Here is a 16,776-nt window from a genome sequence, read left to right as displayed (position 1 = left end):
GTGCTGGAGAATCAATCTTGCATCTTTTAGTTTTGACATCCAGTACCGAGAGGGAAAAGAGAATGTGGTGGCAGACACTCTCACGCGAACAAGTTGTGCTACACTTATGGACAACAAACTGTTAGCATTATACAAATCCCTATGTCATTCAGGTGTAACCAGAATGACACACTTTATTCAAAGTAGAAATCAACGCAGTGACAGTTAATTGCCAAACATGCAACATTATCAAACCAAATTTTCACAAACCACCTAACTTACATCTAGTCAAAGCAACTCAGCCATTTGATCGCCTAAGCATTCACTTTAAGGGACCACTACCTTCTTCATCTCTGAACAGATATTTACTAACCACTGCAGGTTTACCTTTGCTTATGCCTGCCCAAACATGGAAGCCAAAACTGTCAACAGCTTCCTATCCAATCTATTCTCTATCTTTGGCATGCTGGCGTACATACACAGCGACAAAGGATCTCCATTCTTTTCCCAAGAAACAAGAACTTTCCTACACAATCATGGAGTTGTCACAAGTAGAACAACTCCATATAATCCGGAAGGCAATGGCCAAGTGGAAAGGTATAATGACATTATCTGGGAGACAATCCTTCTAGCTTTAAAAATTAAAGGTCTTTCAGAATCACGCCGCAGAGAAGTCCTAGCTGAAGCTTTGCATGCTAGTCGTTCATTGCTGTGTACGCCAAGCAATGCTACACCACATGAACGACTATTCAAATTTAACAGATGCTCAACCACTGGGATCACCTTACCTGCTTGGCTAAGTCACCCTGGGAAAGTACTGATGAAACGGTATCCTAGGAACAACAAACATGAACCATTGGTCGATGAGATCGAACTGATAGAATCAAATCCACAATATGCCCACATTAGAAAATCAGATGGTAGTGAGGCAACTGTCTCACTTAAGCACCTAGCCCCCAAGGGCAGAGGCCATAATGAATCACCACAAGGGAATATTCCCAGGGATGTACCTACATCAACCCAGTCCATTTGTCTACCCCCTAGAGACAATGATCAGGAAATGCACATTAATGTGGATTTGCCAACACCAGCTCAGCCAGGAAGTCAGTCCTCTAAGGAGAATCATGAACTGCCCCCTAAAAGAACTGTGAACGACTCTGTGAAAAAACACACAACTAGCCCACAAATCCTGTGTTGTTCCACTCGAGTCATAACCCCCCCCCCAAACCTGTAAAGACATTAATTCATTTGTTTAGTAATTTTGATGACATCACATTACACCTTACTTCTTTTCGATGTGGCGGTGATTGTGGTAAAATAATAATGACTTGAGAGTAGTCTGCCCCTTTCTAGGAAATTGTCTCCCTTTGTTTGATATACCGAGTCGCCATCTTGAATATGTATTGTGTGTTCTTTTAGTCGAATAAAACCTAAATCTCCTAAAGGTATTCTTTATTCTTGTAATTTGCCACAGAAGAGAAACATTATTTTGATAAAGTTAAGTTTAATGTCTTCAATATTTGAGGCAAGCACTTATGTTATCTGCTAGTTTTGATTGAGGAATTTCAGATAATATTTGTCTGAATTACTGCATTCTCAAACGATTTCATATTTCCATGCAAATCTTGCAATGATCAATCAAAAACCTTGAGTGATATTTTTTTGTGCACCGTTGTGCATATATCCCAAACAATATGTTTGCATTTCTGTAATAATTTTCCCAGGATGTTTTGTAAATTTTAATACATTGCATGCCCTTAAACTATATCCAGTGGTGAGGCCCCAGCTTGCGGGCTTTGGGGAGTGTGGAGCCACCCTTTAATTGCCATTGCTCCCTGGTCCAATCTGACCCGGAGTGGTAGTACCTGTTAGGGTCCCAACTATAGGTTAAATAGAAACCGACTTGAAAACAACAAATATTCTATAAAAAATTTTTCCTTCAAAATTTTTGGATTTGGCATTAAATAACCTGAACAGGGTTGATATGCCATAAAACAAAAACAACCAACCAACCAACATAAATTGCATGCTTAATAGTAATTTAAAAACAGAATGAGCAATGAAAACAATGTCTCAGTTATTCCTGATGATACAAGAGCATTTTCATTGATCAAATAGCTACCAAAATGAAGTTAAAGTAGGAAGGTTTTACTAATTCCTCCTTGTACATTAAAGAAAAAGGTTTCTTTGACTCCGTTATTGACAGTTTGCATTATTTGATTGCAAATGTCTCTTTGCTCAAGTGTTAGCTTATGCATATTTGATTACATGTACAACAAAAAAATCATCCAGGGTGTAATTTTGTTCGCAATGCAATTCTACATCAAAATAGCAGTAGATCAATTCGATGATGTCATTGTCAATTGATTTAAGAACCTTGTTTGCAATTTATAAGCACAATTGTTCAAGTATTAATGCTTCATTATAGATTTCTACTGTAAAATCCTCTGCTGCTTGATTGGCATGTATTTGAATTATTTGTCTTCTATCCTTGTTCACTGATACCCTTCTTCCTGAGTTTGATTAGCATCTACTTGTCGCATTGCTTCTGCTCAACAACTTTAGTTTGATCTTCTGCAGGGCATTTTAATAAAGAAAAATACAACAAAAATGGTTTACAAAAGAGAAAATTGTGGGAGATTTTTCTATGACATGTATGTGAGCACCCCCTGAAAAATTTATAATTTTTTTCTGCATGAAAGTTTAGTGGAATGCATCAATAATGAATGAAAAAAATGAAAAGAAAACTATTTAAAGAACGTCTGTTGTTTAAGTTCACCAAAAATCAGGCTACAAAGTTGGAGTCACAGACATAAGTCTCTCCCAGATCATCTGCAAAAATTGGAATGTTAAAAAAAAATTATTTAGTAAACCAGCAAAAGAAGTGTGAAATCGTTAATAAATTAATGAATAAAGAATAAAAAACATTTTAAGAACATTGAAAATAATTCAGTGAAAAAAAAATGAAAAAAATGAAAAACTTTTTAAGGATAAGTTTTTAAAGAAATTTAATTACTAATAAACTAAGATGGAAAAATATGAGCAATTGATTATGATCATGTGTAACAAAATGACCAGCCCCATTCCCTAAAAAATCTTAAATTAATAAGGTAAGCCATTTTATTTACATGAAAATATAGTGTCTTAGCATAATAATTTGATGAAAAAATAAATAAACAGAAATTTTTTTTAAAGAATGTCTTTCATTTAAGTCCACTAAAAAAGATGGGGGGAAAGATTTAGTAAACCAACAAAATAAATGAAATATTTATAATGTTAAAAATAGTTTAAAGATGTTTTATATGGGAAGTGCTTAGATTAAGTTAATAGGAAGAAAATGGTGAAAGAAACGAATAGTCAACAAATAATTGTTACCAAAGGCAATAAAAGATACTTTTCTACTTACCTGGATGACTTTTATGTTTTAAAGTATTTTCAAGGACTTTTATTTATTTTTTTAATCTTAAATTGTGAGTGTCAAAAATTTTCAGATTTTCTAGAAAAATGCTAGTCACTAGATCAAAAATTTATCTGCTGAAGTCTAAACCAAATCTCCAGATTTAACGGGAAAACCACTAAATTAGCAACACTTCTGTTGCATTCATTATTGCTCGGCTATTTTCAGGAAAAATCAACTTAGCAAAATAATATTTTTAATATTTTAATATTTTTTAATATTAAGTATATATAAAGATGCTTGTCTTTAATTAAAATACTATAGAAAAATTTTAAAACAATCTGTGAAGTAGTTTCTTAAATTAGCAGTTAGTAACAAACGAACAAATACATTTTTATTTATATAGATTACATATGATGACTATTATAAAATTATTTAAAAAATATAGATGATTGTAATATTTATAAATTATTTAAAATTATACATTATGACTATTATGGTATTTTAAAAATATTTAACAAGATGATGATAATAGTTTAGAATTATTGAACAGATGATGATAATAGTTATGTAATATGACAAAGACTGAGGACAGTTATGTAATATGACAAAGACTCAGACAAGCCATATATGGAAAAATACTAATAAAATTTAAAAAGGCATTATTTTTGGAGAGATATTGAAAATCAGAACATTTTCTTATCCATGAAATCAATAAGGTGAACAATGAATAAAGAAGGAATACAGGTTAACAAAAATGCTTTTAAAAGATTTGATTTTGAAATCTTGGCAACAACTAGGCAAAAATAGTGGGTGATGGAAAAATAGATTGGAAGAGTTGACATAAACAAGTATCATATAAGAGCGCAGACAGTAGGTCCAAGAGAGATTGAAAGCTGACAGAGACGATTTTGTACATTACATTTAATTAGAAGAATTTTACCACCAACACAAATGAAAGTATGGTTCAAGTTTTCTCTCTTAGAACAGAGAAAATGAACATTATAATTCAAGACAATTAAAATTTGATCCTATCGATCAACGCTTATTTAAAATTATAGATGTCATTTCAATACACTTCAATAATACCTGTATTTGTCTTTGCTATCTGTAAGTTACATATGGAAGTATATCTGGAACCCAAGCTGGCTCAACCTCCATCTTATTTTTGCAGATTGCTTTTCTTGCTGCCCTCTTTGCTACTAAATAAATATCCTTATTTGCTCAACATTCTTTTCACTCATTGCATTGTTTCCGATTTGTTTTCATACACTTCTCAACTTTCTCATTCTACTACCATTTTTCATTTACTTACAAATTTGGTTTGTTACTTCCAACAGTTTGTCCTTGAATTTTTTTCACACTGAAGAAGATTTGGTAATCAACTGTTTCATCACTTGCTCTCTAAATGTATGTTTTGTGTGTTTTTCATTTAACCTCCACACTTTTGGTTTAGGAATAAATGTTTACTTTACCTCATCTGTGTTCTTCAATTTAAAGTCACAAATAACTGGAAATGCTGAATCACAATTTCTTCACCAGCTATTTCATATCACTCAAGCGCTTTCTGTTAGTTTTCGCTAATCTATTGAATATCTCTATGAATTTCAGCAGATGGCTACAGGGGTTCAGTTGGTTTTCTGAGCACCACACCGTGTTTCCAATATTTCTCAAGAACAGATGGTCTGTGTTCAATTGAACTTGTGTTTTGATTTGGTTGAACTAAGAATTCTCATTTACAAGTCTATTGTTAAGTAGTAAAAGAAAATGAATATCATTGTAACCCTCAAAAAATAAAAACTTTGTTAATTGTTTTAAACCAGAGTTGTAATTTTTATTTGAAAGGAGTGAGACCGCACAACTGACACTGTGACCGGTGCCTGAACCAAGTGGCAACTTTGAACCAGCACAACAGGTGGACAATCACAGCCTGTGAAATTAAATATGTCTGCATAAGCAAAAATATGCTACACAAGCAAAAAATGTGTGTATAAATAAACAAAAAAACAATTTATGGAAACACGTATACATATATAATCATTCACAGACAATTAGTGAGTATTTCAGGTTTAGATTTGAAACCCAATCACCTGTGTGGTAGTCAGGTGTTTTGATAGTTTTTAAGATTAGAAGAAATTTGTTTGTTTTCTGTTAAATTGCTTTTATTTCTCCTGTTTTTTTTTTTTTGTTTGTTTTTACTTCAAGGTGCACTGCTTTAGTGATATCCGTCAACCATCTTGTGTATGTTGTAAAGAATGCTTATCATTTGGCTGGTACCTTGGACTGGACAGATCAATCTCTTGCTGATGTTGAAGACCATCTCAAAGTAGGTGTTCTGTAAAAATACAAATGACTTTAGGCTTTTACTGTTTAATTTTATGGAGTTATAAGTCTCTTTCACTAAGTTTGCTCTAATTTTCATAATCTGTGTTATTATAGAAATTTAATTAAAATTTTATGTTATAATTGAAATCTTCTGTTAATTTTTGTTGAAATTTAATTTAAAAATGTATATATATAAATAAAAATCTAATTAAAATTGTTATTTATTATTTAAATCTAATTAAAATTATGTTATGATGTAAATTTGATTAAAATATTACATATTTTATTATTTAAATCTAATTAAAATTAATTGTTTTTTTATTTAAATCTAAATAAAATGTGATGGTATTTATTATTCAAATCTAATAATAATGTAATGTCAATTATTAAGTATGTCTTATTCAAATTAAATTAAAATTATATCTTTATTATTTAAATTTAAAATTATGTTGTTTACCATTTAAATGTAATTAAAATTTTATGTAATTTATTATATAAATCTAATTAAAATTTTATGTAATTATTTAAATTGTCATATAATTTATTATTTAAACTGATTAAAATTATGTTATTTACTAGCGGTACCCGGCCACGCGTTGCTGTGGCTCAGTTTGTTAGAATGGAACACATTCCTCAAGAAAAATTGCATTTTGTTCGTTTATTTACTTTTATTATTTTTTGCAATTTTTTTAATCAATAAAAGTTGTTATTTTTTTCCCCCCCAAAAAAATTAATTTTTTACCATAAATTGTTAGGTGAAATTTTTTTTTTCAGGAAAAATGCACTTTTTTTTTAAAAGAAATTTGGCAGTAAAGGTTTCTCTTTGAAAACAGAATTTTTATTATAAAAAGAACAGATGAATGCTTTACATGAACACTGGAAATAGTTATGTGAATGTAAAGAAAAGTTTGATTGTTTTTTTCAAGAGAATGTACAAATTATTTTCTTTTTTAACAGATGTTCAGAAAATAAACAGAAAAATACTTCCATCATTAATTATGCAGAAAAATAAATAAAATGTTGATTTAGTGTTTCAACATCATGCTTATAAATTACGATAAAACTTGCTGAGTATGCACTGTTTTACGGTTGTTGTAAAAATGGAACGGAAACTTAAATTTCGCTCCGTTTTAATCTTTCTTAATTTTTTAATTGTGCCTCCCCCCCCAAACGAATCTAATCAAAATAGTAACATTCTACAATTGTACTTCATGTATATAAAACACAAAATATTTGGAAAAAAAAAAAAAAAGAAGTTAATAACGAAATGGAAATATTCCATTTTTAAACAAAAAAGTCAGTTTGGTATATCTTTTTGTTATTTTTTACGTAAGTCCAGCTTACCATTCACATTGGAAATGTCGACATTCATAGGTTGTCGGGTACGTTTACAACGAATAAACACTCCAATCTAGTAGATGTATCAGAATTTTTGTAGGAATTTTTGACACCCCTATCACGAAACTGCGAATAAAATATAAAAAACTCGTAATTTCTCTTTTAAAAGTGGGTTGTTTATTTTCTTTATGGATTATACTTCCAAAATAAACTATTAAAGTTGTTTTAAAAGTAATAGAAATATTTTTTTATTTTTTAAAAAACAGTAATGAATTTTACAAACTCAATATTTTTCAATTTTTAAACTTTAAAAATCTATCAAAATTTTTCTGTTGCTTCTATTTTTACGATATTTTCAGGATCAATGTGAAATTTTATGCTCTTTCCAATAAACCGAATATAATATTTTAGACAAACGTTTTTTTTTAAATTCACCCCCCCCCATTTTCAAGTGTCTATTAAAAAGTAAATAATTAATTTACACACCAAAGTTTTATATATCACAAATTGAAGAGAAAAGGTCAATAAATAATATATTCAAATTTAAAACAAAAAAAGTAGTGTTTTTTAGAAATTTACCTGTAAAGTTCGAAGTTTTTTTTTTTTAAACCACATTGTTTGTTTTTTCTTTTGATTTTTTTTAATGAAACCTTGGTCCTTGCTCCTCTAATTGAAAAAAATAAATTAGAGCTTGAATTACATTTTTCGAGTAGTTATAAGCTTGGAAAGACAGGGGGTAGAATAATTCATGCCTCCCATTTTGAAATGTCTATTAAAAAGTAAATAATTAATTTACGCACCAAAGTGTTATATATCACAAATTGAAGAGAAAAGGTCAATAAATAATATATTCAAATTTAAAACAAAAAAAAGTAGTGTTTTTAGAAATTTACTTGTAAAGTTAGAAGTTTAAAACCTTTTTTGTTTTTTTTTTAATGAAACCTTGGTCGTTGCTCCTTTGATTGAAAAAAAAAAAATTAGGGCTTGAATTACATTTTTCGAGGAGTTATAAGCTTGGAAAGACGGGGTGGAATTATTTACTATTTTTCACAAAATTTCTGACACACCTACCAATCTACCCATGTTAGAACGGCTTTCGGAATAGACATCCCTAACCTTGCCAGCATACCCGAAAAGCTATAAAAATTGACGTGTCGAATGTGAACGATAAGTTGGACGTAATGTAAAAATGTACCAAATTTAAAAGGGAACGAAATTCAAATTTCCGTTCCATTTTTACAACAACCGTAAAGCAGAGCATTCTATGCAAATTTTACATAACTTACTGTATTAATGCTATTTTTTTTAAGCAAAAAAAAAAAAAAATATTTAGGTTTGGCTATAAATTCCTAAACTCATTTCACCCTAAATAATTTAGGTGACTGAAATAGGAATCTAATAAAATTTTCCTGAATAGTATGTGAGAAATTCATTTTTCTTCGAGTTATATCGAATTCATTAATATGGACTTTAGGGGCTTTTTTCGGAATGTTCCTGTAAAAATTATTTTTTATTGTTACAAATTATGATGCTTTATTTATATAAAAAAAGCAAAAATACATTCTTGCGCTTTTTATTTACTACTGAAAACCATAACTTTAGTAAAGGTATTTTTTGTTTAAACAAAATAAAACATTTTCACTAAGAGTTAAGTAAAAATAATTAGTTCATTATATTCTGCAATCATTATTTGAAAAATATTGCAATTTTCATTAAAATTCGGTAATTACCTGATTTTTGGTGAATTTTTAAGTAAAGGGAGGAGTCAAAATGTTTATACAGTTTGAGCGTCGGCATTCATTTTGTGTGTACCTACCATTTTTCGATGAATATTTGATAGGAAAGCGACCACGTGTGGTTAATTTAAATTAAATTTCAATCACGTGGTTACATTATCAATAATCATGTGATTAAACCCATTGAAAATTTACCGATATTATAAACATATTTTGTTTACATTAAGCCTGTAGTGTTTTTTTAGTGATGCAATGTTGGCAACTGAGATTTAAAAAAAACCCGCGAGATCAGGAGAAAGAAATGTCCAGAAAATCGCTAGATTTTTAACTTTTATCGTCTGAAATTTTCAAAAATCGCTAATTTCCCCCCCCCCCCAACTCCATATTTTAACTTCCTACGATAAAAAATTATAAATATAGTATATTCAATATATAAAATGTTCCGTGTTTTCTCACTATATGTTTCTGGAATTATATTGAAGCGGTTAGCTCCCCAGAACGCTTACATATTTTATCAGCTAGTTTTGCCTGTTTTTTTTCCAGAGAGGGTATTTTTTTTTTTGCAGGAAACAAATCATAAACTCAAACTTTTATAATAAAAGTTAACTTGAAATATACTGCAAATTAAACATCACAATAATGGTGCAACATATTTTGAAATTAGAAAAATAAAAAAACAAAAAAACTTTGTTTTAGCATATTAAAAGTATTTAAGTTGGTAGATAATTAAATTCTACTGTATTGGTATAAGTTTTTTTTTGTTTTTTTTTGCTGTTGTTTCTTGCTTTTTACAATTTTCGACTAAATACTTCTAAATAAAGCAGGGTTGCTTAGATCGTATTTTAAACTAAACTTCGGAGGTTGGAATGCCCCCCACCTAAAATGTACTTGGAAAAACCGATTTTATAGCGAGATTTAAGAGTGGTTACCCGAAAAAAGGTGAAAAACAAAACAAATAATCAATAAATAATTGTTACCAAAGGCAAATGCTACTTTTTTTTACTTACATGAATGAGTTTATTTTATGTTTTAAAGTATTTTCAAGAGCTTTTCTTTATTTTTTAATCTAAAATTGCGGGTGTGTGGGTGCGAAATATATCCAGATTTTCTAGAATTCCCCGCTAGATTGCAAATGAAATCTCCAGATCTAGCAGGAAAATCGCTAAATTGGAAACACTGGTCACGTGACAGGAAGCGGTAATAAATAATTGTCCCTAAATAAAAAAAATGGCCTATCGGTACAAAGAAAACCACCTATTTATCATAGAAAAATTAAGTATAATGTTATAATTAAAAAGAAATATATAAAAACACACATGGATATAGTAAACATATTATACCAAAACGTGGAAGCCATCTGTCCAGTGGTTTTTTAGACTATTAATTGCGAACGAACCAAGAGTTACATTTTTATATATATAGATTATTTCAATCTAAATAAAATTATGTTAATAGTTTAATTAGATTTAAATAATCTAATTAAACTTCTGATACTCAATATTTAAATATAATAAAAATTATGGTATTATTTAAATCTAATTAAACTAAATGGTGCTTGTACAGTTTAATCAAGATATTAAAAAATGAAAATATCGAAACAAGTTATATTGTTTTGGAATGAAGTTTTCTGAAAAAAAATTTCACTTAATTTGATTGAGTAGTTTTTTTGTTTTTTTACAGCAGAAAAACATGTTTGTATGACAGTGCGCTGACATTTTTTGTTTTTTTTCACCTCAAACAAGGCACATTGCCACTTTGTTGTAGAGGGCTACTATCAGGGACATAAGCATCAGGGGTACTGTGTAGGGAGTTGGGCAGCAAGATGTCGGTTCACTTTACAGTTGAACTTCTGCATGTCAGTACAGTTGGGGAAACAGGGACCCGGAAGGGAATTCTAAAGTCTAGCTGTTCTGGGGGAAGAAACTACTGGAGTAGAAGGCTCTCTTAATATCTAGGATCTCTACTGTGAAGAGGTGGGATTTAGCTGTTGTCGGGTTTGTCGGGGGTATTTATGTCGAGGGGGCACAAGTGCTTGCAGTTCGTCAGAGCATTCACCGTTAAAGTACTTGTAGAACAGGCAGAGGGATGCAACATTTCGTTGATGGGACAGAGGCTGAAGTTTAGATGACAGTTCAGGACCTATCAGATTGGCGACTCTCTTTTGAACCTTGTCTAGGAGTGAGAGACTAGTAGCAGATGCACCAGCCCAAATATGTCAACAATACTCCATACATGGGCGAATGGTGGCCTTATAGAGGTATAGGATACTTTCGGGCGTTAGTAGCTTTCTAGCACGGTAGAGAGAACCCACCTTCTTCGCAGCGGTCCTGACAATACTCTCAATGTAATTGTTCCAACTCATGTTTCCTGTGAACATTAAGCCAAGGAGTTTAAAAGATGTACTTTCAGATAAAGAGTCATTGGCCATTGCTATTGGTGGTAAAGAAGGTTTCTTGTAATTATTGAAGGAAACAAGTTTAGTCTTGGCAGCATTGAATGTGACCATCCATTTTTGTCCCCATTCCACTACGGATTGGAGGTCATCCTCTAGTGTTTCTGCCATTTCTTTAGATATGTGTTCATTTGTTTTCCTGTTGTGTCTCTTATAGAGCATGGTGTCGTCAGCATATATACCCATCTCAGACAATTTTGTCAGGGAGGTCATTTATGAATATTAAGAATAACAGAGGTCCAAGGATAGACCCCTGAGGCACTCCTACATTTATATCATATTGTTTGGATATATGATCGTCGAGGACAACCTGGAGTTTTCTCTTGTCTAAGAAGGATTTAATTATGTTATGTATTCTTCCAGTGATACCATATGATCTGATTTTCTTAAGACCCTCATGCCATACCCTGTCAAAAGCCTTAGATATATCTAGAGCTACCGCTCTACCCTCCCCCGCTTTGTCCAATGAATGGTATATACGTTCTGAGATTACAGTTAGGACATCTGCTGTGGAACGGGCTTGCCTAAATCCATATTGTTGGTCAGTCAGAAGTTTAGCATCTGTAAGGTGATGAACTAGAGCTTGGTTAATTATGGTCTCAAATATTTTGGTGAAAAGTGGGAGGAGGCTAATGGGAGTGGGAGGCGAAAAGTGGGAGGAGGCTAATTTACTGGGTCAGTTCTTTCACCAGAATTCTTGAAAACTGGTACTTTCAGAAGCAGTTTTCCAGCAGGCAAGAAAGCATTAAGGCATTTGTTGTAAAGTTTGGAGAGAACTGGAGCTACTTCGGCGGCGCACTTTTTTAATAGCACAGTTGGAAGGAGATCAGGTCCACATGTTTTTGCAGTGTCAAGATTTCTTATAGCATGCACCTGAGAAGGGGTGATTTTCAGATCATCTAGTGTGGCATCTATCCGCAAAGGAAAGTCAGGGAGGTGGTGGTTAGAAGGATCCAGTGTGGAGTTGGAGGCAAACCTTCTGGCAAGCATGTTAGCCTTCTCAGTTGCAGAGCAAACAACCCCATGATTGTTGGATAGTGAGGGAATTGTTGATTGCCCATTATTTACTACACTGTTGTAGATTTTCCAGAAGTCACTGGTTCCTAATTTCTGTGCTTCGATGCATTTTTTGATGGTTTCAGTAAATTCTCTCTTAGCTGTCGCTATTTTTTTCTTACAGTTATTTCTGGCTTCTATATACTTCTGTCTGTTTGATCTGGACTTAAATTTACGGTACGCATGCTGCCTTTGCGTTATGGCAGCTGCACAAGTAGAAGTAAACCATTGGGGAGAGTGGGGCTTGTTATAAAATTTGTGCGTGGGAACATGTGCTTCAATTGCCGTTTTGAACCATTCAGTGGCCTCATTTGCGCAGTGTTCAGCAGGAAGTGAAAAGATATTTTACCATGGGGCATCCCTGATGAGATCCCTGATGGCTTCCCAGTCAGCCTTTTTATAATATCTCGTTGTTTTGAGCAGTGGCTCTTCAGTTTTGGCTCTAGAGTTTAGGGCAATTTCAACCATTACCACTGCATGATCGGCATTCTTAAGAGGGCTGTGGGCATCCGTTACGCAGTCATCGGGAACTGTGGTCAGAAACAGATCTGGAAGTGATGCGTGTTGTTCTTGCTGGTCTGGGAAATGGGTTGGAAACGTAATTATCTGTGATAGGGAATGAGATATAGAGAAGTTATATGTAGTCATACCATCTGCGTCTGTGTGAGTAGAAAATCCAAGCCAGTTGCTGTGGTGGACATTGAAGTCACCAAATACATGCACTTGTGCACTAGTGTCAAGGGAAAGTGCTGCATCTATGCTGTCAGAGACTTTGTTTATTAGGGTACAGTCCTGGGTCAAGGGAGAGCAGTAGAGAAAATAAAAGTAGCTAATGTTATGTTGCATGTTAAGTTTAAAGCACATAAAGGCTTGATCGTCCGATTCTAGTTTAGTTTCTCTAGTCAAGGGGAGGGTGTTTCGAATGTAGACTCCAAGCCCATGCATATGTCTGTCAGAGTCCTTACGGCAGGGTGGGAGATATCCAGGCAGGTTTAAGTAGTTAGAGGGGATGGAGGAGTGTAGCTTAGTGTCACTTAGTGCTAAGATATCAGGGTGTTTGTTAGGAGAAATGCTTCAACATTATTTAAATTAGTTCTAAGCTCACGGATGTTCGTAAATGCAAACCTCAAGGGAGAAGACAGGTTGATTTTGTTTGAGTTTTGGCCTGATTTTAGCATAATTTTGAAATGTACTGTCATTTTTATTTTTAAGAGTTTCAGTTTAGGTAAGGGATGTTGAGCAAGTGGTTATGTAGAATACCAGACATACAACACAAGCAGACCATCAGCTGTCCCTCCATCTACTAGGATTGTGGCCTCAGAGAACACGCCATGAGAAGATAACTTAGTCTAAAGTGCCGACACCCTTCTCACATCTTAAATAATAGATTTTTTTCTTAAAAATCGAAACATTGCTATCTTTTGATCGGTATCATAACAAATTCTTTTTTTTTTTTTGCTGTAAAAAAAACACTACTTGATATTTTCATTTTTTAATATCTTGATTAAACTGTACAAGTACTAACTACATTTTATTATTTAAATAATTACAATTATGTTATTTATTATTTAAGTATAATTAAAATTATTTATTTTTTAAATATAATTAAAATTATGTTATTTAAATATAATAAAAATTATAGTATTTGTTATTTAAAGTTAATTAAAATTAAATGACATTCATTATTTAAATATAATAAAAATTATATTTTCTTGGAAAAAGATTTTTGCCATAACAGTTAAATGTTCAACAAAATCGTTAATCGGAAAATTATTTTACCGAAAAATATTGATTAATATTAAATTTTAAAAAGGAAGATACTTTACATCTGACATAATTGATTTTTAATAAATAAACCATATTTTTCCTTATAAGAATAAAACAATAATCGTTTTTATAATGCCAAAATTTATTGATAATTCACTGATTTTGGATATTTTCAATGTCGTTTTTTTTTTCTTTTGCAAATTAAAATTAATGTAATCGTTTTTTATAATGACAAAAAAGTTATCTAATTTTGGATTTTTTCATTTTTTTTTTAATTAATATAATAATCGTTTTTTATAATGACAAAATTTATTGATAATTAGCTGATTTTGGATTTTTTTCAATGTAATTTTTTTTCTTTTGCAAATGAAAATTAATATTAATAATCGTTTTTTAAAATGACAAAATTTATTGATAATTTACTGATTTGGGATTTTTCTTAGGATTTAAAATTTTTTCAATTGATGTTTTTTTTCTTTTTAAAATGAAAACAAATCAAAATTATTTAACTAAACACTAGTGTTTTACAAAATTTATTTACAAAATTTGACAAAATCATTGAATAATTTTGCATTTTTTTTACATGCAATTCAGTTTATTTCTCTTGTCAAATCAAATCTTTCTTTAATCAATATTTTTGGTAAAATAATTTTCTGGTTAACCATTTTATTGAACATCTTTCTGTTGTAACAAATCTTTTTCCAAGAAAATATCTTTTAGGTATAATGATTCATACACGTGATAAATTTTTAAGTTATAATAATTCATACCAGTGATAAATTTTTAGTTAGTGATTCATATCAGTGATAAATTTTTAAGTTGTAATGATTCATGCCAGTGATAAATTTTTAAATTATAATTATTCATATTCTTATAAAATTATGTAATTTATTAATTCAATCTAATTAAAATTATGTATTTATCATTTAAATAAATTTAAAATTGTTTTTATTCAAAGTTAATAAAGTTATATGTTTTTTTGTTATAAAAATCTAATCAAACTTATATTCATTATTTAAATCTAATTAAAATTATTTCTTATTTAAATCTAATAAAATTATTTTTTATTCAAATCTAATTAAATTATTTTTTATTATGTATATCTAAAATTATTTCATATTTAAATCTATATTTAAATCTAATTAAAATTATTTCTTATTCAGATCTGATTAAATCATTTTTTATTATGTATATCTAATGAGAATTACATGTTATTTATTATTTAAATTCAATTTAAATTTTATGTAATTCAGTATATATATCTAACTAGCGGGGATACCCGGCGTTGCTCGAGATAGTATAAAGAATGAGAAAATTGAATTTGGTTTTGTAATATATTTGTTATTCTCATGAGATAGGAATTTTGTATGTTTATGTATCATTTGTTATTTCGAGCAAAAGAATATTTTACCTACATAAGACGGGTATTACACATATGAAATAATTGTATCTTACCTAGGGTACGTCATTTATAGCATGTATATGAAAGGACGGGTAATATACAACACATTTATCTCATCAAATTCCAAGCGATGCCAGGTCTTTTACTTATATATATTCTCACCTATTTCATTCAATCCCAGGCAACGCTGGGTGTTTTGCTAGTATATATCTCAATCAATCTCATTAAATCCTGGGTGACACAAGGTATTCTGTTAGTATATATTTCAATCAATATAATTCAATCCAAGGCAACGCCAAGTATTCTGCTAGTATATATTTGCATCTATCTCATAACATCCACGGCGACCGTGTATTCTGCTTGCATACATTTGCATGTATCTCATTGAATCCAGGGTGACTCCGGGGAATCTGTAAGTATATATGTGGACGTATCTCGTTAAATCCCATAATTTTTGAATTGTTACAAATTTCGACAATTTAACCCACATTAGCGCTCACCTGTCTAAAATAATAACTTTGAGACATTGTCTTGGCTAGTTTTTCATTACAAACACATCATCCAAATAACTCACATTTCATCATTTTTTATAATTTTTGGATATGTTACTAATTTCAACAACCATGTCACATAATTTAACTTACATTATCGCCACCACTCTTACTAAAATAAAAACTTTGATACATAGGCTATGGTATGTTACTAATTTTGACTATCACTTTTTATGAGTAAATCCACATTATCGCCCCCTTCTACCGCTAAAATAATAACTTTTAGACATGGTATGACTGATTATTTCATTAAAAACCCACCAAAGAAGTAACTCACATTATATCATTTTTCATAATTCTTGGATATGTTACTAATTTCGACGATTATTTTTAATGAAGTAATGAAAATAATTGCGACCTCTTACTAAAATAATAACTTCCGTACATTGTCTGGTCTGTCTAATTCATTACGAATACACCAATCAAATAACTCACATTTTATTATTTTTCATAATTCTTAGATATGTTACTAATTTTGACAATCGTTTTTCATTATTTAACCCACATAATCCCCTCTCCTCTTGCTAAACAATAACTTTGAGACATTGTCTTGCTGGTTATTTCATTATAAACACACCGATCAAATAACTCTTATTTTATCATTTTTCATAATTCTTGGATACGTTACTAATTTCAGAAAATCATTTTTCATGATTTAACACACATAATCGCCCCTCTCTTACTAAAACACCAACAATCTACAATGTCTGGGGTGTCTATTTCATTACAAACACACAAATCAAATAACTAACATTTCATAATTTTTCATAATT

At 30.8% G+C, this 16,776-nt stretch overlaps 1 protein-coding gene across 5 annotated transcripts in view; it reads left to right on the top strand.

Annotated features, from left to right (window-relative positions):
- The window catches only part of LOC145291326 (arginase, hepatic-like), a 646,066-nt gene that overhangs the window by 129,475 nt on the left and 499,815 nt on the right, over positions 1–16,776 (top strand). For all 5 annotated transcript variants that reach the window (XM_080137078.1, XM_080137079.1, XM_080137075.1 and 2 more), the window contains one exon: positions 5,582–5,702. In XM_080137078.1, coding sequence (XP_079993204.1) covers positions 5,582–5,702 — 121 coding nt within the window. The remainder of the gene's footprint in view (positions 1–5,581; positions 5,703–16,776) is intronic.

This window comes from Euprymna scolopes, chromosome 12, assembly GCF_053919585.1.
Source record: "Euprymna scolopes isolate OS-2025 chromosome 12, ASM5391958v1, whole genome shotgun sequence".
NCBI lineage: Eukaryota > Metazoa > Mollusca > Cephalopoda > Sepiida > Sepiolidae > Euprymna > Euprymna scolopes.
Note: the sequence above shows the minus strand (reverse complement) of the source record. Positions and strands in the feature narration are given on the sequence as shown.